General features: G+C 40.5%; 2 protein-coding genes and 2 long non-coding RNA genes across 6 annotated transcripts; 2 read left to right on the top strand and 2 right to left on the bottom strand.

The window, feature by feature from the left end:
* The first annotated feature begins 321 nt into the window (after positions 1-321).
* lrrcc1 (leucine rich repeat and coiled-coil centrosomal protein 1) lies at positions 322-15430 on the top strand. Of its 3 annotated transcripts, XM_061797680.1 has the most exons (19): positions 322-664; positions 1571-1776; positions 2494-2559; positions 2636-2803; positions 3701-3867; positions 4333-4545; positions 5026-5207; positions 5714-5882; positions 5954-6102; positions 7941-8145; positions 8552-8670; positions 8746-8947; positions 9900-10085; positions 10160-10334; positions 11941-12104; positions 12178-12386; positions 13456-13593; positions 13665-13800; positions 15216-15430. In XM_061797680.1, the coding sequence occupies exons 1-19, from the start codon at positions 621-623 to the stop codon at positions 15330-15332; spliced, it is 3015 nt and encodes a 1004-aa protein (XP_061653664.1). In that variant the 5' UTR covers positions 322-620; the 3' UTR covers positions 15333-15430. The 3 variants fall into 3 exon arrangements, with proteins under 3 accessions (XP_061653664.1, XP_061653665.1, XP_061653666.1); XM_061797681.1 differs by lacking the exon at positions 322-664 and having other exon boundaries at positions 1657-1776; positions 2647-2803; XM_061797682.1 differs by lacking the exon at positions 322-664 and having other exon boundaries at positions 1672-1776; positions 2494-2521.
* LOC133489042 (uncharacterized) lies at positions 13055-13592 on the bottom strand. The gene is made up of 2 exons (XR_009791797.1): positions 13381-13592; positions 13055-13337 (listed from the first exon to the last, which is right to left on the bottom strand). It is a non-coding gene; the product is annotated as an uncharacterized LOC133489042 (long non-coding RNA).
* Positions 13835-16215, bottom strand: LOC133489043 (uncharacterized). The gene is made up of 3 exons (XR_009791798.1): positions 16081-16215; positions 15578-15667; positions 13835-14967 (listed from the first exon to the last, which is right to left on the bottom strand). It is a non-coding gene; the product is annotated as an uncharacterized LOC133489043 (long non-coding RNA).
* Positions 16216-16338: 123 nt separating this feature from the next.
* e2f5 (E2F transcription factor 5) lies at positions 16339-24977 on the top strand. The gene is made up of 8 exons (XM_061798575.1): positions 16339-16641; positions 18698-18807; positions 19921-20082; positions 20625-20733; positions 21845-22172; positions 22745-22882; positions 23009-23047; positions 24386-24977. The coding sequence occupies exons 1-8, from the start codon at positions 16513-16515 to the stop codon at positions 24460-24462; spliced, it is 1092 nt and encodes a 363-aa protein (XP_061654559.1). The 5' UTR covers positions 16339-16512; the 3' UTR covers positions 24463-24977.
* The last annotated feature ends 169 nt before the right edge of the window (positions 24978-25146 follow it).

Below are 25146 nucleotides of genomic sequence, written 5' to 3' on the forward strand. Positions count from 1 at the left end.
AAAGAGAGGAGGCCTTTATTTGGGGTGCTACCTTGCACAACTGCTGACAGAACCAGGTGTTAAATACAGATAAGGTGTTTTAAGTGTTATTTGGGGTGACAGTATGTGATGTTTATAATAAATTGTAGTTTTTTTTTATTATTAAAAGCTAATTAAGGTACGTTTCTTGGTCGGAAAGTAGCCTGTTTGTCAGCTGTATGTGTTATTGATGTTTCTAAATGGAACAAATATGCATAACAGTTTGACAGAAACACGTCCTGTGCTTCGAAAACTGAAAACTCGTTGTGCGCATGCGTCGACCTGAGTGGGTGGAGCCGCTACGGAAGTTACTCTATGACGTCACGTAAACAGGAAAGACGCGGCCAGTTCAACGCCGGAGAAGCTAAACCAAGCAAGACCTCAGCGTTGAAAAACAGTAACTTAATAAAAAAAGAAAAATAATATTTCACGGTATGTCGCGCGACTTGTTCACTATTCGTCTGAACTGTCACCCCCGTTATAAACGCTCGTGTCACCATGACAACCTACTCGATATTAAAGCTAACTCCCTTGTTTGCTGGTGACTTAACGTTACGTTTGTGGCTCGAGAGTTTTTGTTTGAATCGTAGTCTCCGCGTGTTATGGAAGAAAAGGAAATAAGTCTCATCGACAAGAATATTTCCAGGTAAGCCCCATTTTTGTGTCTTTGTCCAACTCACGCACGCAATGTACAGTCAGTATCGTTAGATGTGTGACAGTGGCACACAAATGTATTGAGCCATAATCAGTGCGATCATACTAGTTAGGTGTTTTAATACTGTTATAGGTGCAGAAAGGTTTAGTTGGTAATTTTAATCCATTCTTTTCATCTACAAAGCAATGAGTCCTAATGGAATCAATAAAAGACATAATGTTTTTGTCTTTTTTTAATTACACTACTTTCAAATATTGTTTTGTTTATCTTTTATTATTTTCATTTCACCCTTGTATTTGTTTGTAATATTAGTAAATTGTTCTTCATTAAAAACGATTTTTACTAGTATGTTTGTATTTTATATTTTGGGAATTATTTTCTTTAAATATATGCTTTTTCCAAAAATGTCATTTGTTTTGTATTCTAAAAATATTATTTCTGTAGTAATATTTTAGTATTTTTGTTTTTTTCTAATATTTGTGTTCAAATATTTGTGCATTTTGTTAGATAGTATTTTTGGGTCTAAAATTATGTTTATCTTCATATTTTAGTATTTTCTAATATTTTTGTATTTATTGAATTTTCAATTTTGTCGATTGTTCAGCGTGTTTTTCTCCTTTTTTTGCCGTAATATTTCTTGTTTTTGTCACTTTTTTCCCTAATGTCTTTCAATTATATTTTTGTAATTTGCAGCACTTTGTATTGTCAATTTGTTTTCTATCATTTTGTAGTATTTTTATTATTTGTGGTAATATTTTTATATAATATTTTTTCCTTTTTTCTCCAATATTTGTATAATTTATTGCCATTTATTTTGTTCTTCTGTAGACTTTAAAGACCCTCGACACTACTGTTGTTGTTCAAGGAATAATGAATACAGCCTCTCTTCTCGTCTAGCTTGCTGGAGGTTCCCCTGCGTCCCACCGTCACATCACTCAACCTGCACTGCAATCGCATCCCGAGGATCGAGGGCCTGCAGTTGGCGTGGCTCCTGAGACACCTGGACCTCTCCTCCAACTGCATCGCTAAGATTGAGGGTCTCGCTACTCTCACTGCCCTGAGGACTTTGAATTTATCCTGCAATGCCATAGCCAAGGTTGAGGGTGAGCCCACTCCCATTGTACACTAGAACAACGGTTCTTGGACATTTTACACCAAGTACCGCCTCAAAAAATACTTAGGTCTACAAGTACCAATGACCAATAGGGATACACTGGTACCGAGACCAGTATCGGTACCGATATTATACTTCTGTACTGTAAGAGAAGTGAAGAATGGTTTACTAAAGTATCCCTTCAGTTCAAATGTACAATAAGTACTTGTACTCTTGTGTCAAAAAAGTGGTGCGTCTATGCATCCCTAATGACACACAATAAAATACAGTAACATAGTAGGCCTAAGTGTTCTCAACTCAGCAAAAACAATGCAGTGGTTGTATCCCTCAAATGATGTATAAACTATTATAAGCCACTGTAACATTACGCACAGTTTAAACGTTAACAGTGCACTTCAATATAAAAAAAGAACAAAAATGATTCAATGTCAATTTATTGCATATAAAAGTGAAATAAATGTTGTACCTAAATGTAAAAACACGAACACTTCATGAGATTAAATGTATTGTACTGTACTTGAAACTTAAAACCTGTATTGTACTGGATAGTAAAAAAAAAAAAAGTACAAACAAGCTGTATACGTAGCTAGTGAGCCCGCGTACCACTAGTGGTGCTTGTACCACACTTGGACAATCACTGCAATAGAAGCTACACTTCTGCAGGAATGACTCTTGTTGCTTTAATAGCTTTTTTTCTGATCCACAGGACTGAACGGCCTTGTGAATTTAACAAGGTTAGACTTGTCCTTCAATCAGATAAATGACCTCAGCGGTGAGTTCATTCGGGTCTGTCCAGGACCCCGGTTGTCTTTTACTAGTGATAGTGGAGATTGTGATGTGCCCCCCAGGCCTGCTGCAGCTCCACGGCCCCGCACGCGAGCTCAAGCACCTCAGTCTCCATAGCAACCGCCTGGACAGCATCGAGCACCTCCTGCAGTGCCTGCTGGGATTGCAGGGGTTGAGAGAGGTTCTTTTGAGGCACGGCGGCAAGGGCAACCCGCTGTGTGTGACGCCAGGTGAGACCGTGATTGACATTATGATAAAGTGTCTCCTTTGAGGTCGTTTCTGGGATGCTGCATCTCGGAAAAATAAATCGTCAGTACTCTCACGGTACTGCTAAAAGAAAACCTAAGAAACAAAATGTAAAAAAAAAAAAAAATCAAATCAAAAAAAAAAAAAATACAAACAGATGAAAAATGTGCTCATGTTAAATAAAAAAAATATATATCAGTGAAAGATATTAGAAGTACAGTAATAAGTACTAAAATAAATGCATTAAATAATACAAAATATTAGATTAAAAATAAAAAACAAAGTATTAAAAAATAGAAACAGATGAAAAAAATCTGAATATTTCCAACACAGAAATGAATGAAAAATATTTCCGGTGCAACCCAAAAATATAAGTCAATGAAATAGTTACTAGACAATGAAAACATTTGATAATAGGAATTCTTTAAAAAATACCTAGATATTTAAAAGAAGATTAGATGAAAAATTCACATTTGGAAAAAAAACAATATTAGATTACGAAATACGCAAAAAAAAAGGAAAAACTGATGTACATTAAAGAAATAAAAAAATATTAGACAAAAGGAGGGACTTTTTGTCAAGTATGTAAGGGCTTATGCAAAAGTCTGAATTTTAAAGTTGCTAAAAATATAACTTTAAGGTCAGGGAGTTTGGTAAACTTTCCACACACAAATATAAGGATTCCCGGTGTGTCCCAAAAATGTTGAAATATTGCGCTTTCCTTGTGAGTGAATTTTTGTTAGTTACGTAAGGGCTTACGCAAAAAGTCCACATTTTCAAGTTGCTAAAAATATAAATTTAAAGTCAGAGAGCATCGGGAAGCCTTCCACACACACAGCAGCGTTTCCCAAAAAAATAGAAACCCATGTGTTTTGTTGTAGGTTACCGTGATATTGTGATGCAGTCGCTGTCACAAGTGTCGGTTCTGGATGGCCTGGATCGTTTGGGACAGCCGTCATTTTCCCTGACTGACAGCCCGTGTGACATTCCCGGGCTGGAGAACTATGTGGACCTCCTCCTCCTCTCAGATGCCGACCATAATGAAGTGGTGAGTTTAAATACCCCTACTATTTTTAACTGGTTGAGCTTCAAAATAATGTACAGTAATTAAACATGAATAGTTTCAACATAATGTAGTCACTCTTGGAAAACAGTACAGCAGGTCCTTAAATGGAATGGATGAAATGTTTTACCTATAAACTGTGGTAAAATGTTAGTATTATAATTTAAAATTTTAATTATCGTTGCTACCATATTTAGGGCCTCTGAGAGTAGTCGTCCACAGGCTTTTCCTGGTTTGTTCCTAAAATTTGTGTAATTTTGTCCAATATTTTATTGTATTTTTACATTGAAGAAAAATATATATATTTGGAGTCTTATTGCTTCGGCTGTCGTTACTTGCGCAAGTGTACTTAACGTTTTGACTCGAGCTGTCATCTTTTTGGGTGAAATGATGGAAATGTTCATATAGTGTTGTTTGTAGTTCAATGGATAAGATGCCTTGCTTTTGTAGGACGCTCTTCTGACCACACCCAGCATCAGGGAAGTTCTGACGCACTTCGGACAGAGCGTCGCCCCTGAAACCTTCGGAGCGCCTGACAGGCAGCGCGTCCAGCAGCAGCAGCAGCAGCAGCAGGTCCACTCCGCCGATGTCGACCGAACACTATCTGTTAACGAAGAGCGGGTTAAGAAACTGGAGCAGCAGGTGTCCCGCCTTGTGCAGCAGGTGCTTTTTGTTTTTAACACTACGCACTCTAATTATGTAAGAATATGTTTTTATTATTAGCATTTTATTTATTCATAGTTGTATTTATAATAGTGCTTATGTTTCTTTGGGGTTTTGTAATGTATAAGAACATACAGTAACATAATTTAATAGAATGTAAAGAATTCAACAGTTTGTGCATAATGATTATTCGATGGGCATTGTGCTGTCTTATTGTGGTGTGCGCACCCTGTGTGCATGTGTTGCTACCGCCTGTGTTCAAATAGAAGTGGTTTAACGGTTTAGAATTACCACAACCTCAGACTGGCTGGTGACCAGTCTAGGGTATCGTATACCTTTCTCCCGAAGTGGTGAAATGGTGAAATATAGTGAAATCATATGATAATTAAATCACACTATGGAAGTATTTGAAAGAGAGTTAATAACCATTCATTAAATAATTCTTCATTTTTCTCATCTATTTTGCCTTACGTTATTTAGGCTTCTGCAAAGCACAAGTCCAGTCAACCTAGTGACTCTGCGGTAAAAGCACGGAAGGCCGTGAATGACGCAGACCGCACGTCGGAGAGCGAGTGCGACAGCGGCAAGGAAAACGGAGCTCGCTCCGCCATCCCAAAATATCGTAAGATCGCACCGATGAGGACGAACAAGAAATCAGACAGGTGGTTTGTTCAGTCCAATTAATGATGCATTTTGCTGTGTAGTGGGGTTTTCTTGCCGTCCTACCACGGATATTTTCATTTCACGTAATTCAGCTAATATCGTCAGGGAGAGAGGTATTAGAAAGAGAGAGAACATCCTCGCGCTGATTAATGATCGTGCCTCTTTGGTCAAGTCCCTCATCTTGCTTCACCAGGCAGAGCTTAACACATGCGCTTTAGTAAACTTCAGTGTTGAAAAATCACTACCAAACTCCGTTCGTAATTAGCAAGTCACCCCTTTTCAACTCTACGGGCCTTATGTCTGGTTCCATACCAAAGAGAATCCTTTACAAGATTTCAAAGTCTGACATCAAGTCATCTTCTCCAGACAACAAACTGGTGCCGATCCACAATATTGTTGTGTTTATATTTTTTGTCTCATTGTTGGTATTATTTTTTTTTCTCTAATAATAATAATAATGTATTTTTCCTCTAGTTCCATATGTTTTCATTTATTTTGTGCACAGCGATCAGGAGAATCCTAAACAGGGGGTGACAAAGCCTGCTGTCAGGTGGTCTTCAGCCACCACCAAAAGGGGTGTCGACGCTCCGGGTCTGCAGACGAGGGTCTCGCTGAGAGCCGGCAAGGAGCCGATCCATGCGAAATGCAAGTCCAGCGAGGAGGAAACCTACAAGGTAGTCGGCGGATGTTTCCCTTTATCCGCCTTATAGTTTGACTCCCTCTTGTCTGTATTTGCTATTGCCAGGCTATTGTGGAGGAGCGGGACCAGGAGAGGGAGAGGCGCTGGAAGGCCGAGCAGGCTGTCACCAAGCTGACGGACGAGCTCAAGTGCCTGAAGACCAAGGTCAGCGAGGAGAAAGACCTGCAGAGCATGGCCATGCACACCACCGACAGGTACGAGACGCGACGTTAGGTACACCTGCACAGTACAACAGCTGACTAGTTTTAATATCGACACTTGTCAGAAGTATTAATTTAACAGCATTGCTATTATTGTGGTTGTATAGTTGGACCTGCACAGCATCATGCTGAGATCGGTTCCTAATATTTTGCACTTCGATTGCCTTAGAACAGTGATTCCCAACCACATTTGTGTGCTGCGAGAGATAATAAATAAATCAATGAATAACGTTATTTACCGCAGCACATTTTTAAAGGTTTACAAATTGCTTTGACAGGATAAGCACAGGCATAAGGACCCAAATGGGCAAAATTGTTGGCACCCCTGTCTTAATGAAAAACCCACCGTGGTCACAGAAATAACTTGAATCTGACAAAAGGAATAATACATTTAAAAATGAATGAAATTTAACCAATAAAAATCAGACATTGCTTTGGAATTGGGGTTCAACAGAATTATATTAACAAACATGAAAAACGCAGCGGTCCATTGTGGTAAAGAAGGAGCTAAGCCGAAAGGCGAAGCTCTCGATTTATCGGTCGATCTATGTTCCTACCCTCGCCTATGGTCACCAGCTGTGGGTCGGGACCGAAAGAACAAGATCCCGAAATGAGTTTCCTCCGCGGGGCGTCCGTGCTCTCTCCCTTAGAGATAGGGTGAGAAGCTCGGTCATCCGGGAGGATCTCAGAGTAGAGCCGATGCTCCTCCACATCGAGAGGAGCCAGATGAGGTGGCTGGGGCCTCCGATTCGGATGCCTCCCGGACGCCTCCCCGGTGAGGTGTTCCGGACACGTCCCACCGGGAGGAGACCCCGGGGACGACCCAGGACACGCTGCAGAGACTACGTCTTTCGGCTGGACTGGGAACGCCTCGGGATCCCCCCGGAAGAGCTGGATGAAGTGGCTGGGGAGCGGGAAGTCTGGGCGTCCCTGCTAAAGCTACTGCCCCCGCGACCCGACCTCGGATAAGCGGTAGAAATTGGATGGATGGATGAAACCGGCATGGACAAAAATTATGGTACCATGAACTTAATATTTTGTTACACAATCATTCGAGGCAATTACTGCAACCAAACGATTTTTGTAACTTTTTTGATAATCTTTCCGAGACGTGGTTATCAGGCATGTGCTGACTTTGATTGGAATGGCGTGGAAATGCTCAAATTCAGTCCAATTATCTGCATGTGTGCCCCACTGTTGAGGAAAACGCACATTTAACACACCCCACACCACACGATAATCACTCAGTCTTTCAGATACGTCTGGAAATCAGGCCTTAACTGATTTAGATCTTAAAGGGGGGAAGTGCTCAAATTCAGCCCAATTATCAAAATAAGTTAACCCACTTTCCTGGGAAGATTACTCTTAACACACTCCACACCACAGGATAATCTTTCAGAGACAATGGGGCCTGAGCTTACTTTAATTGGAAAAGGGTATTATTATTGGAATGCGTGTCAACGGCTTTAGCTCGTATCGTGACACAAAGTTTTTTTTTTTTTTTTTTTTACTTTTCAAGTCTTCCGCAGGATTTTTGCTTGAGCTCCCAAATTGTACCACTTTTATAGACTTCTAAAATGCTGTCTCTCTCCCTCCATACCGTGATGCCATTTGGCTGAGACTCTTCCAGCTGCAGTGTGAGAAAGCCAGTGTGTGTGTGCAGCAAAGATAAATCAGTATGAGCCTAATTAGACGCACGGTGGTAAGCATATGCCAGCAGTATTGCCTGCATCAGTCTTTGCCCTTGCTGTCTTAATGACACCATCATTAAGACAAGGCCGCACGCGTTAATCATGTTCGCATATGTGAGGTGATGCTGCGTCTTCTTCCAGGCTTAAAGATTTGCTGCTGAAGGAGCGGTCGGGACGCAGCGAGCTGGAGACGCGCGTGGAGCAGCTGGACGGGAGGTGCCGCTCGCTGAGCCAGCAGCTGGAACAAACGCGCGGCAGCGAGCAGCGTCACAAGCACGCGCTGCAGCGACTGGGGGAGGACGTCGCCCGTGGGGAAGCTCTGCGGGCTCGCCAGCAGGCCCAGGAGGTATACGAGAACACACTGAACAATTAGCCCCCCGCCATCTGTCCGGTCGTAGGGCACCATCGTGGGCTCTCCGCAAGCTCTGACCTTTCTGCGGCTGTTGCAAGAGTCCTGCCTCTCAAGACGCAAAAACAGCAAGCGGCACTGTCGAACAGCGCCGACATTCTCCTCCTCAGAAACGGTGCTGCAAAGAGGGCGCAACCGGGCACAAGCGTCAACATTCTCCTCCAATGAATGTGCCCACGAGGGACAACAAACACCAAATGACAAAAAACATTCTTCAATGTATATTTTAGTTATGTGGAGTCATGGAGACTTACTGGCCTTTACAGGGTTAAAATAATGATTTGATCAAAATTAATGTATAAATATATTCCATAAAAATATGGCTTTCTGCCTGCCCTTTCAGATGAAGCGCCAGCGGGAGCTGGAGAACAAGCTGGCAGCTCTTAAGCGCGAGTTGGATGTCCAGAGAGCCAAAGTGCAGCAGTTGCACGAACTGCTGGCATGCCGGGAACAAGAGCACAGGTGCGCCTCCTCCTGACTTCTCAAAAATCCTTCTTCTTCATTTTTAAGCCCTTCATTTCATCATTGTGTTCATAGAAAGCAGCTAGAGATGCGGCGACAGCCGGGCGAGACGGATTCCCTGGCGGCGGTGGCGAGAGAAGTGGCATCCGACAGGCAAGCTCACAGTCGGAGGGAGTCTGAGCTGAAGGACAAGGTGGAGGAGGGCAAGAAAGCGTACGCCGCCCTGGAGGACGAATTCCGCATGGCGCTCACCATCGAGGCTGCGCGCTTCTCTGAGGTCTGCTAATAAATATGTATGACGTAGACGTCATACAATGAACTGCCACCGTATTCAAAAGAAATGAACGCAATGAACGTACTACTAAAAATTACCCAGTCCCAAAAAAGTCCATGAGAAACTTTGCCACGCATAGGCACAAATGCATCGTGTCAGTTATACAGTATTAATGGTAACCACTACCTTGAACAATAGAAATAAACTAAACGACTAGAAATAATCCATAGTAAAAATAGAAATCCACTACACGCGGTCGTGCATAGGCACGCATAATAATTGTCATGTAATTAATGCCACTGCTGGTTATTCATGATAACCACCACCTTGCACAATAGAAAAAAAAGGACTAGAAATAATCCATACAGTCAATAAAAAGTCCTTATGGAAAATTCCTAGTTGTGCATGTACCTTTCACTGACAATGGCAATAAAATAGATTGAGTACATGTACGTGCTAAATATACGTCATACGATTAATGCAATCGCTCCTCTTGTTAATAATGATAACCAGTGTAAATAATACAAGGATAAGCGGCTCAGATAACGGATGGATGGAATTTGAAAGAAATCCAGGGCATATACTTGTCATGCAGCTAGATTGTGCCTCTCACCCAATTAGATATAATCTATGGCGTCAATAGTAAGGTCATGGAATGCAATGTACATGTCACATGATTGATGTTATTGTTCCTCATGCCAGGTAATAATGACAACCCTCACCTTACACAACAGAAATAAACGGCTACCAATAATCCATACAGTCAAAAAGTCCATGGGACACAAAAGCATGAGCAAAGTACACGTCTTGATAGATGTGATTGCGCTTCTTGCCAGTTATTCAGGATTCTTCCGCCTTGCGCAATAGAAGATAAACAGAACGACTCATTGATCGATAAAACAGGTAATTTAATGTGCGGGTGACTCATCCCAAAACTTCTCTCCACCTCTTGCAGGTGAAGAAGGCGTGCGATCAAATGACGGCAGAGTTGCCGGAGCTTCGAGCGACGCTGGCTCAGTCACAGCAGACGGAGAAGAAATCCGCTTCCCTGGTGCAGGAGCTCACAGCGCTGGTTAAGGAGCAGAAGAACCGCATCTCAGAGCTCGTCAAAGCCAAGAAAGACGCTTTGAGCGAGTTCAAGGTAGCGGAGGGCTTGAATCAAAAGATAATGAGTACGAGTTTTCTGAACGGATAGCATTCTCCATCTCTTCACAGAGGCGCGCTCAGGCTCTGGAGGCCGAGCTGGATCGGGACCGCCGTATGCGCCTTCAGCTGGAGGCGCTCAGGAAGGACAAAGCGCGACTGTCGTCCCACCTCGGCGCGCAGGAGTCTGTCATCGACGGCCTCAGGGCAGAGAGGAAGCTTTGGGGGCAGGAGCTCGCTCACCAAGGTGAGGGAAGAACAAGGAACAGTGTTTGAAGAAGAATGCTGCAGGAAATGATCCAATTGCACTTAATTTGTCCCAAAAATGTTATTTATTGCGTAATTCATTGCATGCAAAGTTGAGTTTCCCATATTGCCAGCTGTTTTAGAGTATTTTGACTGAAGAAACACGCATGGAGCGTCGCTGACTGTGGCTTCTTTACACACCGTTCGCCATTCGCTCCATGAACTGCCTCCTCTTTTCTCACAATTGCGATTCACCCTTTCTCCGACCTACAGCGACACCTACTCCAATTATACCATACATCCACATACTCTATTCAATTGTGTAGTGGCTAAACTTGCCCGACTTTCAGCGTGTTGACATTTCTGTCCTTCCATTCTTTATCTTCAACTCAAAACCTGTGCTGATGTAAAATCCGCAACGTCGCCATCTACAGGGATCTGTTTCATTACATTATTCATTGCAGTGGTTTACAAACCTAAGCTTCAGGGACAAGCGGGGCAACGCCCTCTTCCACGACGACTCAATGAAAAATGTACTTGACAAAAATATTCGGCAGTTGCTGGAAACGGCTGGATTTCAGTCGAATATAAATATCCACGGCAGTGGGTCATTTTTAGGTGAATTCCATGACTTCTTCAAATGCCTACCAGGGAATTTGCCCAAATGATCCCTTATCGTGCGTACAATTTCAAAGCTTTTCTTGCATACGCCATGTGAGCAGAGCATGGCGTCAAAGTTGGATGACCATTTCAAGGATTCACAGTGAAAAGGGAGGTGGCAGGGACTGTGCCTTGCTTTAATTCTAAATAAAACCATTAAAAATTTTGGAACTAGAATAAGAAACTTGCAATATGCAAGCAAAAATCGCAGATTGTAGAGACGATGACACAATTCAATGTATGGATTTTACCAAAATTAACAGGTTTCTTTGAAGAATGACTTCTGCATTTGAAAAAAGAAATGAAAAGAAGACCCTTCATAACCAAAACAAATTAAAACCCGAATTGATTAGATAAACGTTTCTGAACAATTGCCCAATGCCGAAGAGGGTGACAAATTTGCAATGTCTTTGTTCGATGGTAGAAGAAACCAGGGGGAGAATGGAGAGAGATAGAAGACTCCCCGTAACATGAAACGGCGTACAGTCCATAAAGTAGTGGTTAGACCAGCCATGATTTAGAGATTGGAAGTCGAAAGACAGAATAAGATATGAATACATCAAGGGCTCGGTGAAGGTAACCAAAGTTTCAAAGAAGGTACAAGAAGCAAGACTGAGGTTGTTTGCACGTGTGATCAAAAGAACTGAAGGACAGCTGGTAGGAAGAGAAGTGAACCAGATGGAAAGACCTTATTAAATCCGATCTGGATGAAAGGAGTGCCCTTAACAGGAATATTTGAGGAAGGCTTCTATAAAACGCTGACCTCCAATAGGAACAAGCTGCGAAGAAATGTCTGAACATCTTAAATAAATGTGAATTTTCATGTAAAATGCAAATTGCTGTTCAATGTCGCTCAGTTTTACAGTAATGTACCGCACATTTGCAGTACACTATTCACCAATAAAACCTGTTATGATAACATATCCTTGTGGATGTCTTTCCCACAGGAGCATCTCTGGCTCAGGAAAGTGGACGCCGAGAGGCCAGGATTGAAGCGCTGGACGCTGAGGTCGAGGCACAGAAGAAGCAGATTGAGAAGGACAGCGACGCCCTAAAAATCAAAAGCAAAATCATGGAGGATCAAACGGAAACCATTCGCAAACTCAAAGAGGTGGAGGAAGATGAGTGATTGGAAGTGAAGGTAACATTGAGCAGGTACGTAACTGTCGCTTCCTGTTCCGTAGACCCTGCAGGAGCGCGACGAGCAGGCCCGCAGGCTACGCGACGACAAGGCCCAGGCCGAGAAGACGTTCCAGCGGCAGCTCGAGGAGGAGACGTCTCGGCTGTCCGAGCTGAGGGAACGCGTGGAACACCTCGGCGTGCGCAAGGAGGAGCTGAAGCGGCAGTTGGAGGACAAGGAGGCCGAGGTTGACGAAGTCAAACAAGTTCACAGGTGAAGTCACCGTGACTTTTTTTTTCACGCCGTGGATTTTGTTATACAAAACAGGAAAAAAACTGTAGTACCGTGACTTATGAGTTGAATTTGTTCCGTGGCCATGCTGCGAAACTCAAAGCAGTGGTATCTCAAACCAACTTTCCCCGTTGATTGTATTTTATTTAATGTATGAAAAAAAAAAATGAAAAGTGGTACTGTACAGTATTGTAATGCATAAAAACATACAGTAATAACATAATGTAAAGAAACTATTTTCCTGAACTGCTACATTTTTTTCACTTCCCATTTATTGAATTTAACTTCTTCACTGATTGTGTGTGTGTAATGTAAGATAAGTGGTTTGGCAGTCTGGTTTAATTACACATGTACAGCGCATTACAAATGGATTATACCAGCATCCAGTGTAAACCTAGCTACCCTAAAAAGGTTACATTCAAGTAGTTTATGTAAAAAAAAATTACTTTCAACTCAAAAAAGGGATAATTACACAATGAAATGACAGCGCCCAAAAAGCCTTTCGCATTCTTCTTCTAAATTAACAATCCAGCTATGCATGCTTGATATTTTCTTTTTTCCCCCAATTATTCTATCACTTTTTCTCCAATCGTTGCCGTCGTTAAACATTCTTTTTAAACATGTCTTTTTTTTGGGAGGGGGGGGGGGGGGGGGGGCGTGTGCACCCTCTCAATTGGAAAGTCAAGGGAGCGCATTGCTTAAAAGGTTTGTGAAAGCCTGCCTGCCCCTCTAGAAACAACAATGTTGTTGTTCTGCTACATTGCAGATTTTTTGTGGAAAGTATCTACTATCTACTATATACTTACTGTAATGCCCTCGCATGTGGGAAAGGCGAGCCATGGTTGCGATGCACTGCATTCCCCGGTCATTTTTGGAGAGTCCAAAACAAGAAACGTGTGGTCGTATATGCACCATCAAACAAACAAAAAAGAGCTGTGACTTACAAATATAGACACTCATTAAGCACAAGTAGTACCTTAAGAACGCACAGCTTGATGTCCTGCTCATGTTTCATTCAACAGAATGTCGCGCGATTCCTTTGTCGTTTCAGCGAGTCCAGTAAAAAGTGGCAGGAGAAGGCTCAGCTGCTCACTCAACTAGAGAGCCAAGTGAAGCGCATGAAGGACACCTTTGACAGCAAGGAACGCTCGATCCTGGAAGAGAAAGAGCAAGTGACCCTGGCGCACAGGTGTGTGGGCGGCGAGGTGTCGTAAAAGAGGAGCTCGCGCCATTAAACCTCCATCGTGTCGTGTCCTTCAGAGCGGCGGTGGAGAAGCTGCGCTGCATGGACGACGCTGTTCGCACGCAGCTGGAGTCTCTCCAGGCTACCCATCAGGCTGAGCTGCTTCAGCTGGCTCGTGACAAGCACGATCGGATCGAAGAGGCCAATCGGAAGGTAAAAGAAAACGGATTACTCGTCTTCTTTTCATCTGCATCTCTTCCAACTGGGTATTTGATGTGTTTGACAACTTGACAGCAAAAATCACGGCTCTGTATGTACTTCAGTTTTAAGGTCACGGTTTGATTACGGTAAGAGAACAAAACGCAAATCATAAAAAGTATTTATCTTTTGTGTAAACAGGAACAGGTTGAATGACATTTTAAAATGAAACAGAAAATGCTAGCAGTAAATTATCCAAATGAAAGATTGTCATATAAATAACATTTATACAATAATAAAATACTTCATTATATACAGTAAACACCTGCTATATTGCAGTTCAGTTTGTGGTATTTCTCTTTTTTTTTGTTACAGTTGTTAGTCTCTTTTTTAATACTCTTTGTACAATATTTCTATTCTATTATTCTATTCCCATTGCGCTTTTTCAATAGATTGTTTAAATGTGTTTCCAGTGTTTTACAAGTGTGTTTAAAGACCTTTAAAAAAATAATAAGTACTGTAACTGTTATAAAAACATGTTTAGAATGTATTTTAAAGGGTATTTCTGTTTAGCAGATTTTCACCGAACTCATTTAATGCCAGCCATTTTCAAAAAAGACAACTCCTGGAGTCCTATTTTAGAGCATTTTGACTGATTTTTCAAGACCCACAGAATATTGGGTTCTACCATTACATACACACTGAATCTACCAAATCAAAGAATCGACTCCTTTCTTTCACCAGGAAAAAAAAGTTTGATTCTACCTTTTTCTGTTCTTAAGTAATCAGCAGTAGAACATAGGAACGAACATTTTACGAAATTCAGACATTTCACTTAAACTGGAGAGTTTTGAAGCAGAACAGCAACTTTGATGCTAATATTTGTTGCTTTTGTGACACCTCTAACATATGAACATTGGTTTTATTCAATAAACCAGCTAAAATAACATTTAGGAATGGCTTTTGATAGCAAAACAATAATGTATTTAGCAATCTACACGCACCGTGAGTGACGAAACTCACCAGAATGGCACGTTAGTCATGGGCTCGTGTTCTTCAGCGGCCTCTTACATGATGAACGTCAACCTCGTCATGTTGTACTTTGTCACATTTATGAGAAACACACACGCACTTCTGGACGCATAAATACGTCTTTGGCCCTGAGGTTCTGGAACGTAACCCCTGCGATGGAGGGAGGTTTACTGTACAACAGCATATATCTTTTCTTTTTAGGCATTGCACATGGAAAAACTGCAAACTGCTATCAGTAAATTGTACAATAAACGTGCGCCCTTCCTTTCAAAATAAAATCAGTCTGGAGGCCATTTATTTTCAAGGGAAATGTAAGATGAGTTTGAAATGATATTTAAGTGTTTTAGGAACAATTTTGTGGGATATTTATGGTTTTAACAACCAATATAATATTTCAGGTATTCGAAGTGGAGGAGGAGATGCGTCAGCTGCTGCTCGAGGTGGAAGCCAACAAGAGGATTACAGAAGAGAAAATGAAACGGCTTACCAGTGCACTAAACGATTTTAACTGCTGAAATGTCATGGTGCAAATACGGTAATGTGTGGGTTAAAAAATATATATTTTTTTTCTTTTTAATCCAGTTTTGATTCATTAAATTATTTTTTAATAATTGTTTTGAGTGAGTCCTTTTTCCAAATCTGCAAAAAATGTAATTACATTACCAGAATCATCCCAAACTCAAAAAAACAATCACACAAATATTAGATATAAAAAATGTTTGGAAGAGTGATGGGGGGGGGGAAAATGCCAAACTTTTACCTCGGGTAAGGCAAGCAAGCCAGAAACATCCCTCCATCTATTTTCGATAGCACTCAGGATTGTGGGTCAGGGTAGACCCTGGGCTGGTCGCTGGCCAATCACAGAGCACATATACATAAACAAGCATTTACACCTATGGACAATTTTGCGCAGAGGTGGACAAAGTAAAGCAAAACTGTGGGTCACACATGGCGTCTATGTTCTTTAATTGAGCATTTTTATTGTCGAGTCCTGTGATTTCTTTTTATTATTATTTGATTTTTTTTTTTGCATTTAGCTGTTTTTTGTAAAATTGCTTAATTAAAATGCATGTTATTATTTTTATTTGTTTTGTATTCATTCATCGATTTGTAAATACATTTGTAAAATAAATCATTTACATATTGTACATTTGACATTTTTAATCAAGTTACAATTAAATTCACCCTAAATCATTTTAAAGGAGCAAGAAAAATTGGTTAATTAATGAATTAAAAATGGTAATACTTAGTATTTATTTTTACCTCATCCACGAAGGACATGGCCCGTCTCTCCATGTAAACAAATGAGCACCACCCCTTCAATGAGCCTTAAATGTTTGTTTTTGTAATTGAGATGTGATGACTGTGCTGAAAATCCTCCGTCCAATTCACTTGGGGGGGATTATTTGAAAGTGACGTTTATCATTTCTAGATTGATCGAACTCGACACGGGGTCTCCCAGGCGGAAATGGGGGGCAGGGTCACTTTTCTTTTCTTTTTTTTTTTCCTGGGAGGGGTGGGGGCAGTGGTTCCCATGGCAACAGCGGGCTACCATAACGCCTGTTCATTAAAAACCGACAGGTAAAGCGTTAGCCTAGTGAGGAGTGAAATATTCTAAAAGAAATGGTTATGAGCTAAAGTTTGACGTTCGGAAAGAATTCGACCTTCCCCTACACACCCGTAGAAGAAGAAAAAATGGAGTGTGAGATGACGGAGCCGGCTCGCTCGACGTCGACTCGCCACGAGAAAAGTTTGGGTCTCCTCACCATGAAGTTTGTCGGTCTTCTCCAGGAGGCCAACGATGGCGTCCTCGACTTGAAAGTGGTGAGTGAAAACGCGATGCGTTTTACCGGAGTTACGATGCTTGCCGCTCGCAGTAGATGTGAAACAAAGAGCCGTCAGTCACTCATTGAAAGTGGGGCGGGGGCGGGGGCTGTGGGGCTGCAGGTGCACCGCTGCGGTCAGGTACTAGGGCCGCCATTACTAGGACCAGTTTCATGCTAAATGTTGCCCTTTTAAAGGTTACATGACGCATTTAACTCCGTGTAAACTTTCAGAACTGAAAATACATGGTCGTTTATCCATTCAAAAAGAAAAATTATTAGTCGGCAAGGGCCATTTGGCCATAATGAAATGTTTTAAAATGTACTTCTCTCTGAGTCTGATGCTATATACGTAATTGTGACCATTTACCACAAACTCCTGTATAAAACATTGTTTTTGTTGTTTTGAATTTGGTCATTTTTAAAATTAATTGAATGCTTGAGCTCATCATTCTATTGCTAAATCTGGTCATATCATATTTTATTCTAGCTAATATTGGGTTGGGCAGCACGGTGACCAACTGGTTAGCACATCTGCCTCACAGTTCTGAGGACCCGAGTTCAAATTCGGCCTCGTCTGCGTGGAGTTTGCATGTTCTCCCTGTGCCTGCGTGGGTTTTCCTCCCACATCTCAAAAACATGCATGGTAGGTTAATTGAAGACTCTGAATTGTCTGTAGGTGTGAATGTGAGTGCGAATGGTTGTTTGTTTATATGTGCCCTGCGATTGGCTGGCAACCAGTTCAGGGCGTACCCCGCCTCCTGCCCGCAGTTAGCTGGGATACGCTCCAGCGTATCAGTGACCTGAGAAAATGGACGGATGGATGGATGGATGGTATTGGGTTGTGGCAGCAAAATGGACTAGTGGTTAGCATGTCGGCCTCACACTCGAGAGGTTTTGGGGTCTTTTCTCGGATCAGACACTCCTGTGTGGAGTTGGCGTGTTCTCCTGGTGCTCAGGCTTCCTCTCACTTCCCCAAAACATGCATGTTGGGATTATTGAAGACTCTAAATTGTCCACTGGTATGAAAGTGAGTGTGAATGTTTGTTTGGTTCAATGTGTCCTGCGGTTGACTGGCGACCAGTCCAGGATGTACCCTGCCCCAAAGTCAGCTCACATCGACTCCGCTCTACCGTCGGCATAATGAGGACAGGCGCAAAAGGATATGGATGAATGGGCATTTGGTTGTCATGTGTAGATTTGCACTGTTTAAAGATTATTTACAGTTTTGTATTACAAACATCCATACATCCATTTTCTTTAACGCTTATCCTCACTAGGGTCGCGGGCGTCCTGGAGCCTATTCAAGCCATCTTCGGGCAAGAGGCGGGTTACACCCTGAACTGGTCGCCAGCCAATCACAGGGCACATATAAACAAACAACCATTCGCACTCACATTCCCATCTACGGGCAATTTAGAGTCTTCAATCAACCTACCACACATGTTTTTGGGATGTGGGAGGAAACCGGAGTGCCCGGAGAAAACCCACGCAGGCGCGGGGAGAACATGGAAACTCCACACAGGCGGGGCCGGGATTTGAACCCCGGTCCTCAGAACTGTGAGGCGAATGTGCTAACCAGTCGTTCAACGTGCCGCCTATTACAAACATTTCCAACGATTTATTGAGGTGTATTTGCAGAGCAACGTGACACCATGAACAAAAAAAATAATGACCTCAACCTCACCCTTGTATTCATAGGAGGGTGTTAAATGTGCTACCCTTTATTGTGCATCAATTCTTGTTAGTTTTCCCTCGCTTCTTGAGCGCCAAAGTTTGCTAATGTTTACACCACAGGCACCTGAGACTACTACACTCCTCCCTCTCCACACACACACACACACACACACACACTCCTGCCAACAGGTTTCATTTTAGGTTTGTGCAGCTTAATTTGGCAAATCCTCTCTTTCAGCACCACAAGCTTTCTTTGATTTCCCCCACCCCAGGCAGTATTTGCCAGGTAGTCTTAGGGGGTCGGGGTAGGGTGATGCGACAGCGTCTTGTTAAAATGCTGCCAGCTACATTTTTATTGACACTTGTGTTTAAATCAACAGGCCGCAGACAGCTTGGCAGTGAAGCAGAAAAGACGAATATACGACATCACCAATGTGCTGGAAGGGATTGGCTTGATTGAGAAGAAAAACAAAAATATTATCCAGTGGAGGTTTGAAAAAAAAAAATTCTTTTTTTTAACTTTTTCATATAAGTTACCTTATTTACGCAAGTATAAATTATGCCTATAATAGACCCGAATTACGTGGGTGGGGTGGGGAATACAGATTTAAAAAATGTGATCAACCTCACACATGAAAACAATGGTACGTGTTCTTACTGCTCTGATAGTGTGTGGTGTACTTTGGACGACCAACGCATCAAATTACACACAACGATGTCTGTCGTAGTACCAAGACTGACCTTTAAGGCAGCACGGTGGAACAGGGCATCCATACTGCCGGAAAATACAAAGTGGAGAGAGAAGTAGAAGAAAAAATAGAAGAAGCTTGGCCAGCTGATAGCCTATCTGGTAACTAACTACACTGTGGTGTGAAACTCTATTCCTATTCATATTTATTGTGGTGAATGACTTGTTTAACACATTATGCCAATACACAGCACGGTCAGTCACTTCTTTGACGTTATTATTTTCCTAATTAATGTCACAATGAAGGACTATATGGTTCGGCCACACTCAGTTTTGGTCACGAACAAAAGGAGATTGGATATATTTCAAGTTTAAGGTTAAGCCCTAACTGTTTTGTAAACAGATTGGCGAAGAAAAATTGCTCATAACAAACCCCCACATCACAGAATAAGCGCTCAGTATAATGTTTACAGACATCCTACAGTAAACGAGTTCCCTGCACAGCGTTAAAGACGATCTTGCGTTACGTGAAGATGGCTTCATGAACATCGACAATGTTGTGTGCTTCCATGTTTGAGTTGCAGGAAGCTATTGGCCGCTGTTGGTGGGAGTACAGTAAATACTGTATGCTATATGCATTTATTTACCTTGTAATGTGACTGCCAGTACTCTGATTAAATACATTGTAGTGGGCCATTTGGTACTGGGCTGTGCTTCCCCCCAAAAAGCGCACAACAAAAGCCCGCCCCGTTGATTAGCATCAGATCGGGAAAGTTCGTCAGCACCCCACCCCGTCAAATGGTTGCTGGTCCGCAAAACATACTCTGTGCTAGCATGAACTGGTCCGTGGTGGAAAAAAGGTTGGGGGACCACTGGTATAAAAGCTTCTTTTCCTTCCTTATGGCTCTCTCACAGGGGTGAGAACAGGAGAAGTCAGACCCAGGAAGTTCTTGACCAGGTGAGAGTTCTGCAAGCCCAAATTTCTGAGCTGGAGGCCCAAGAGAAAGAGTTGGACAGGCAGAAGACATGGCTGCAGGAGAGCAACGAATGCTTGAACCGTGATCCTGCCACAAGCAAATATCCTTGCACGGTTGGCAATGTACAAGACTGCAGCGAATAAATGTTTGACACGTCTGCTTAACAGTTCTAAGGTTCTATGTTTGAACCCCGGCTCAGTGTGGTATTTGCATGTGCTCCTGTGGGTTGCCCGAGGGGGAAAACAATTATAATAATAAAAAAAGGGGCACTTGTGCATGTTTTGGTACAAGAAATGGAGTTGTGAATTAGTCGGCAGTTTTTCTAGGAAGAGTCTATTAATTGATTTTGTCTGCTTGTCAGTGAACATTGAGACGAAGTCACGCACGTCCTTCTTGGGACTATCGACTCATTCATTTCAATCTCAAAACAAAAATCCCATTTTGATCCTCTTAACAAAGAACAGAGAAAACGCACTGAGGAGCGGATTATCAATGTAATTGCTATTGTCAGGCAGGCTAATCCCAAATTGCTCTCGGTCTTGTTTTTCTGGTTTATTGACTCTGTGTGTGTTTATTGTCCCCCGTACACCCTCTGCCACCCCCACAGTCGTTTGTAATCCTCTTTGCTTAACGCTCCCCCACTTATAAATTTGTGACTCATGAAGACATCTGCAATGCCTTCAGCGGCGACACTCTCCTCGCTGTTGTGGCGCCGTCTGGTACGCAGCTGGAGGTGCTGCTACCAGAGAAGGTAGCGAAACACTGCAAGAAGTATTGGGGCCCACACCGGAAAGAAAAAAATGATAATTACACTGCAAAAGCGTAATCTTCAGGGAATAAAGTCATATATTTTCCCAGAAAAAAGAAAATCTGGTAAATCGTTTTTTGGAGGATAAAAAGTTACCATCCCTCTCTAAAAAAGACATTTTCAAAAATAAAATTTTATAGTATAGAAAAGGTATTTGTTTGGAGACTATTCATATTTTTTTCAAGTTACAAACTTGCAAAAAAAATGTTGTAAAAGTAAGGTGGTTGTATTATTCTTTAAAAAAAAAAAAACAGTAATATCCAACTTTTTTTAAAAAATATTTTTGAGAAAACAAAGTTGAACATTTTTAAGATAGTCCATTTTTCATGTTTAAAAGAGTTACTTTTCAAGAAAATTGCTGAATATTTTCAGTGCTTTTTTTTTTGTAGATTTTGGAGGGGGAAAAAATCACAAGGAAAGTTCAAGTTAAAATTTGTACAAAAATAAATAAATAATAATAACTATCTTTTTAAAAACAAATTCAAGAACAAAATAAGACTAAGAAAAGTTGCAATCTTACAAGAAAGTTTTACATTTTGGAGAAAGTAATTGTAAATTTTAAATATTTGTTTTGTATATTTTGAAGGGAAAAAAACGTAGAAAAAAACAAGTATTTTCAAGAATATTTATATATTTTAAATGTTCCTTTTTTCAGGAAAAAGTCACGAACGAAAAAAAATTATATTTTCCAGTTTAAAAAAAAAAAAAAAAGTAATCTTACGAAAGTAAAGTTGTATTTTTCTAGAAAAAAAGTGTTTTTGGGAGAAAAAAAGATGTATAATTTTTTTAGGAGAAAATGTAATCTTGTGAGGTTAAAGTTGAAATTTAACAAGGGTAAAAATTCAATTGTGTGGCTGAAGAAAAAATGCAGCTTCGTCAATTAAACACTTGTAACATTGCGCCTTTACCTGTAAATATACAACTTTTTTCATCAACCCCAAAAAATTTTTTATTATTTTTTAAATTCTCCACAGAATATTTTTTTCCCCCTTGAAAATAGACAACTTTTGTTCTTTTTTTAATATTTTTTTTATATCTTCTTTTGTCCTCATAGGGCCAGACCGGTCACAAGAAGTACCAGGTGAACCTGCGCAGCAATGTGGCTCCCATCAAGGTCACGCTCATCAACCGGGACTCTGACTGCAGTGCGCCCGTGGTCTTCCCTGTGCCCCCCACCGACATGACCTGCCCTCTGCTCACACCGCCTCTCGCGCTGTCGCCTGGCTCGCACTGGCTGCCCTTCCCCACGCCCGCCTACTCGTCAGGTTCCAGCACCACTGCTTCGTCGTTCTGCAGCCAGGATTCGCTCAGCCCGGATCAGCAGATGGTGCTGCCGGAACACGATGGAGTGCTGAGGCCAGAGTCCACACTTGCACGTGTGGGTAAGAACTGTGTGTGTGTGTGTGGGGGGGGGGGGTTCATTTACGGGGTAACCAGAATAGTAAGAATACGTGGTTATGCAGCACAAGAATGCTATTTTCCCCTCCCTCTAATAAGAACCCTTAAGAGATTGTAAAGACATTTAGTACCGTTTGTGTTTTGTTTTTTGTTTAGTTTTCAGGCCATTTGGACTGTGTTGAATGACTACAGGTCAAATATTGTTTTGGAATTGTCATCTATGTTCCTTAAATCATCCTAAAATAGCAAAACAACAGAGAGTGCAACACTTTTGTTCCTGGTGACCCAAAAATGTTGATGATAGCATTTTTGAGCTCAGATTTATCTGAACATAAACAAATGCAATCCCTTATGTTAACATTTCAATGTGGACTATTGACGCTCAGTCTTTATTGTTATATTTGCCCACAAGAGTGGGGCACGCTTTTAAATTCAAAGTATGCAGCAACATTTGACGCCTTTTACTGCGCTGCCTTGCTGCTGAAATAATAACTTAGCACCTCTGTCCTCCATTTAAGGCTCTGCAATGTAACGTATCTCGCCTTTTCTCCTGCAGGACTTCCCGATCAGCCGGTGACTGTGTTGGAGCTGGAGCAGATGGACCTGGCCGGCCCACAGTTCCAGTCTGTGCTGGACATGAGCAGCCTGCTGAGGCACAACAGCATCGGGGAGCACATGAAGGAGGAGAAAGACGGTATAGACATCTTTATTTGGTTAGGATAAAGGATGATGTAAAAACATAAACCTCAATCAAGCAGTCTATTCATAATGTTTGGAAATATACATAGTCACAAAAACATGTTTTCATACTTTCTTTTAGAAGCTGTTGACTTTATCGAGGAGCTGATGTCTACTGATGGTAAGCTTCTTAAAGACTGAGTTTTGTGTGCTTTGAAAACTTTGCAAGACGACGAAGGAGTCTTAGGGGGCCACCCTAAAAAGTAGCAAAATCACCCCGTGAGATTGCAATCCTGCTAAAGTAAAGTTGTATATGGTCAAGAAATTTGTTTTTATACTTTGGAGAACTTCTAGGGTATATTTTGAGAAAATAATTTCAATGGAAAAAAAAAAAAAACAACAGGTTGTATATTTTTAAGAAATATTGTAGAGAATAAAGTTGGATTTATTTTTGAGGAAAAAAATTCTCAATCTTACAAGAAAGAAGTTACATATTTACAAGTAAAAATTAATCTTATGAGAATAGTTGTTTATTCTTGTAAGATTTTTCTTGAATTTGTTTCTTTTTCTAGTTCTTAAAATTATATACATATATATTATAATATAATAAAAGTTTAGTTTTTTGTAAAAGATCCTTGCAAAGATTTTTTTCTATTAAAATAGGCTTTTTCCCAAGAACACTTACAATTAGACAAATTTTTCTCTTCTGTTTTTTTTCCTTGAATGTACACAACTTTTTTCTAGAAATATACTTTATTCTTGTAAGAGCTTTCTTTAAAGTGGAAGATTTTTTTTCTCATCTGTTTTTCTTGACAATTTCTGACTTTTCAAATTGTTTTGATTGAAAATGACTTTTTTCTCCAAATTATTTTTCTTAAATATCTAGCTGTTTTTCCTAAAAAATAAAATTCTGAGTTTTTCCTCTCGAAAGTTTAACTTGGACTTTCTTGAAAATACTTTTTTTTAAACTTATTGTCATAAAATTAAAAAAAAAAATGTATTTTATTTATTTATTTATTTATTTTTTAAATATCCAACTTTCATTCTACAAGGTCTTTGCTAAAAAATTACATTCTCTCAAGTCTAACTTTAGTTCAGAAAAACAAAAGCGTTTCTCTAAAATATACCCTTTTTTTCTAAAAAAAAAAATAGTTCTTTATTCACAAGCTTTTTTTTTTTTTTAAAGTACATTTTTTTGAAATTCTTTTATACCTGAGTTGTTTCTTGTAAAATTATCTTATATATAACTTAAAATAAAAACGTTTTTCTTAAACTTTTTCTCATTACATTGATTTTATTTATTTGTTTTAAAATTATGATTTTACTTTTTTTCGAAACTTTTTTTTCCTCAAATATACACAATTTTTTCCTAGAATGTATAACTTAAAAAAAATAATAAAATTTTGTGAAAATGTACACATTTTCTCTTGCACTGGTGTCTCATAGTGACATTATGACTTCTGAGTCATATATATATATATTAATTCAAAGTCTCCAATGTTGTGTGATGACTTGTCAGGCATGGACTACAGCTTCATCCTGGACGACAGCAGCGGCGTGTGTGACCTGTTTGACGTGGAGGTCCTCAACTACTAACAGGCTGAAAGTCAGGGAGTACTCCTCCGTTCCCTCGTCCTTGCCCTTGACTCGTTTTGGACTTTGAGGAAGTTATTCATGACGTTTCTGCAACTCCATTCACACGTTGAAAGTTTACAGGGTAAAAAGGGCTACAACGTTCGGAAGTGCAACAGTATTTAAATTATTTTTAGCGATGCGGGAAATGTCGCTAGTTCACATCGTTTGTGTTTGGCTCTTTATTATGTTGCGTTTAAAGTGCCATGAATCCCAAAAATATTGTTACACTGCCGTTTTAGGGCTTGGTGTTTTTGTTTGATGTTGTCTTAAGTTTTATATTTGAATAATAATTTTAACTACCGGTAATTTAAAATGCAATCTTTGTTTGTTTCTTTGATTGTTGCTGAATCTGCCTTATTTGTCATTTAATTGCCAATAGTTTTGATCTCAAGGGTCAGTTGAGTTGTTGATTGCAAGAATTCTTTGTTTTTTTGCACATTTTTTGTAAATGTTTTCAATAAATGGTTGAAATCTCACTTTGCTTGCCTTCAAATTTAAACATATGCAGGCATAGCACAATGCTAACTTTTCCAGGATTGCAGAACCTCACTCCATTCATTTAATCAGTCTGCATGTAAATTTCTATATTTTTTAGAAAAAAAAAATGTTAAATATTTTTGTAGGGTTTTTTTTCAAATACTTTTT

This window comes from Phyllopteryx taeniolatus, chromosome 14 (genome assembly GCF_024500385.1).
Source record: "Phyllopteryx taeniolatus isolate TA_2022b chromosome 14, UOR_Ptae_1.2, whole genome shotgun sequence".
Taxonomy (NCBI): domain Eukaryota; kingdom Metazoa; phylum Chordata; class Actinopteri; order Syngnathiformes; family Syngnathidae; genus Phyllopteryx; species Phyllopteryx taeniolatus.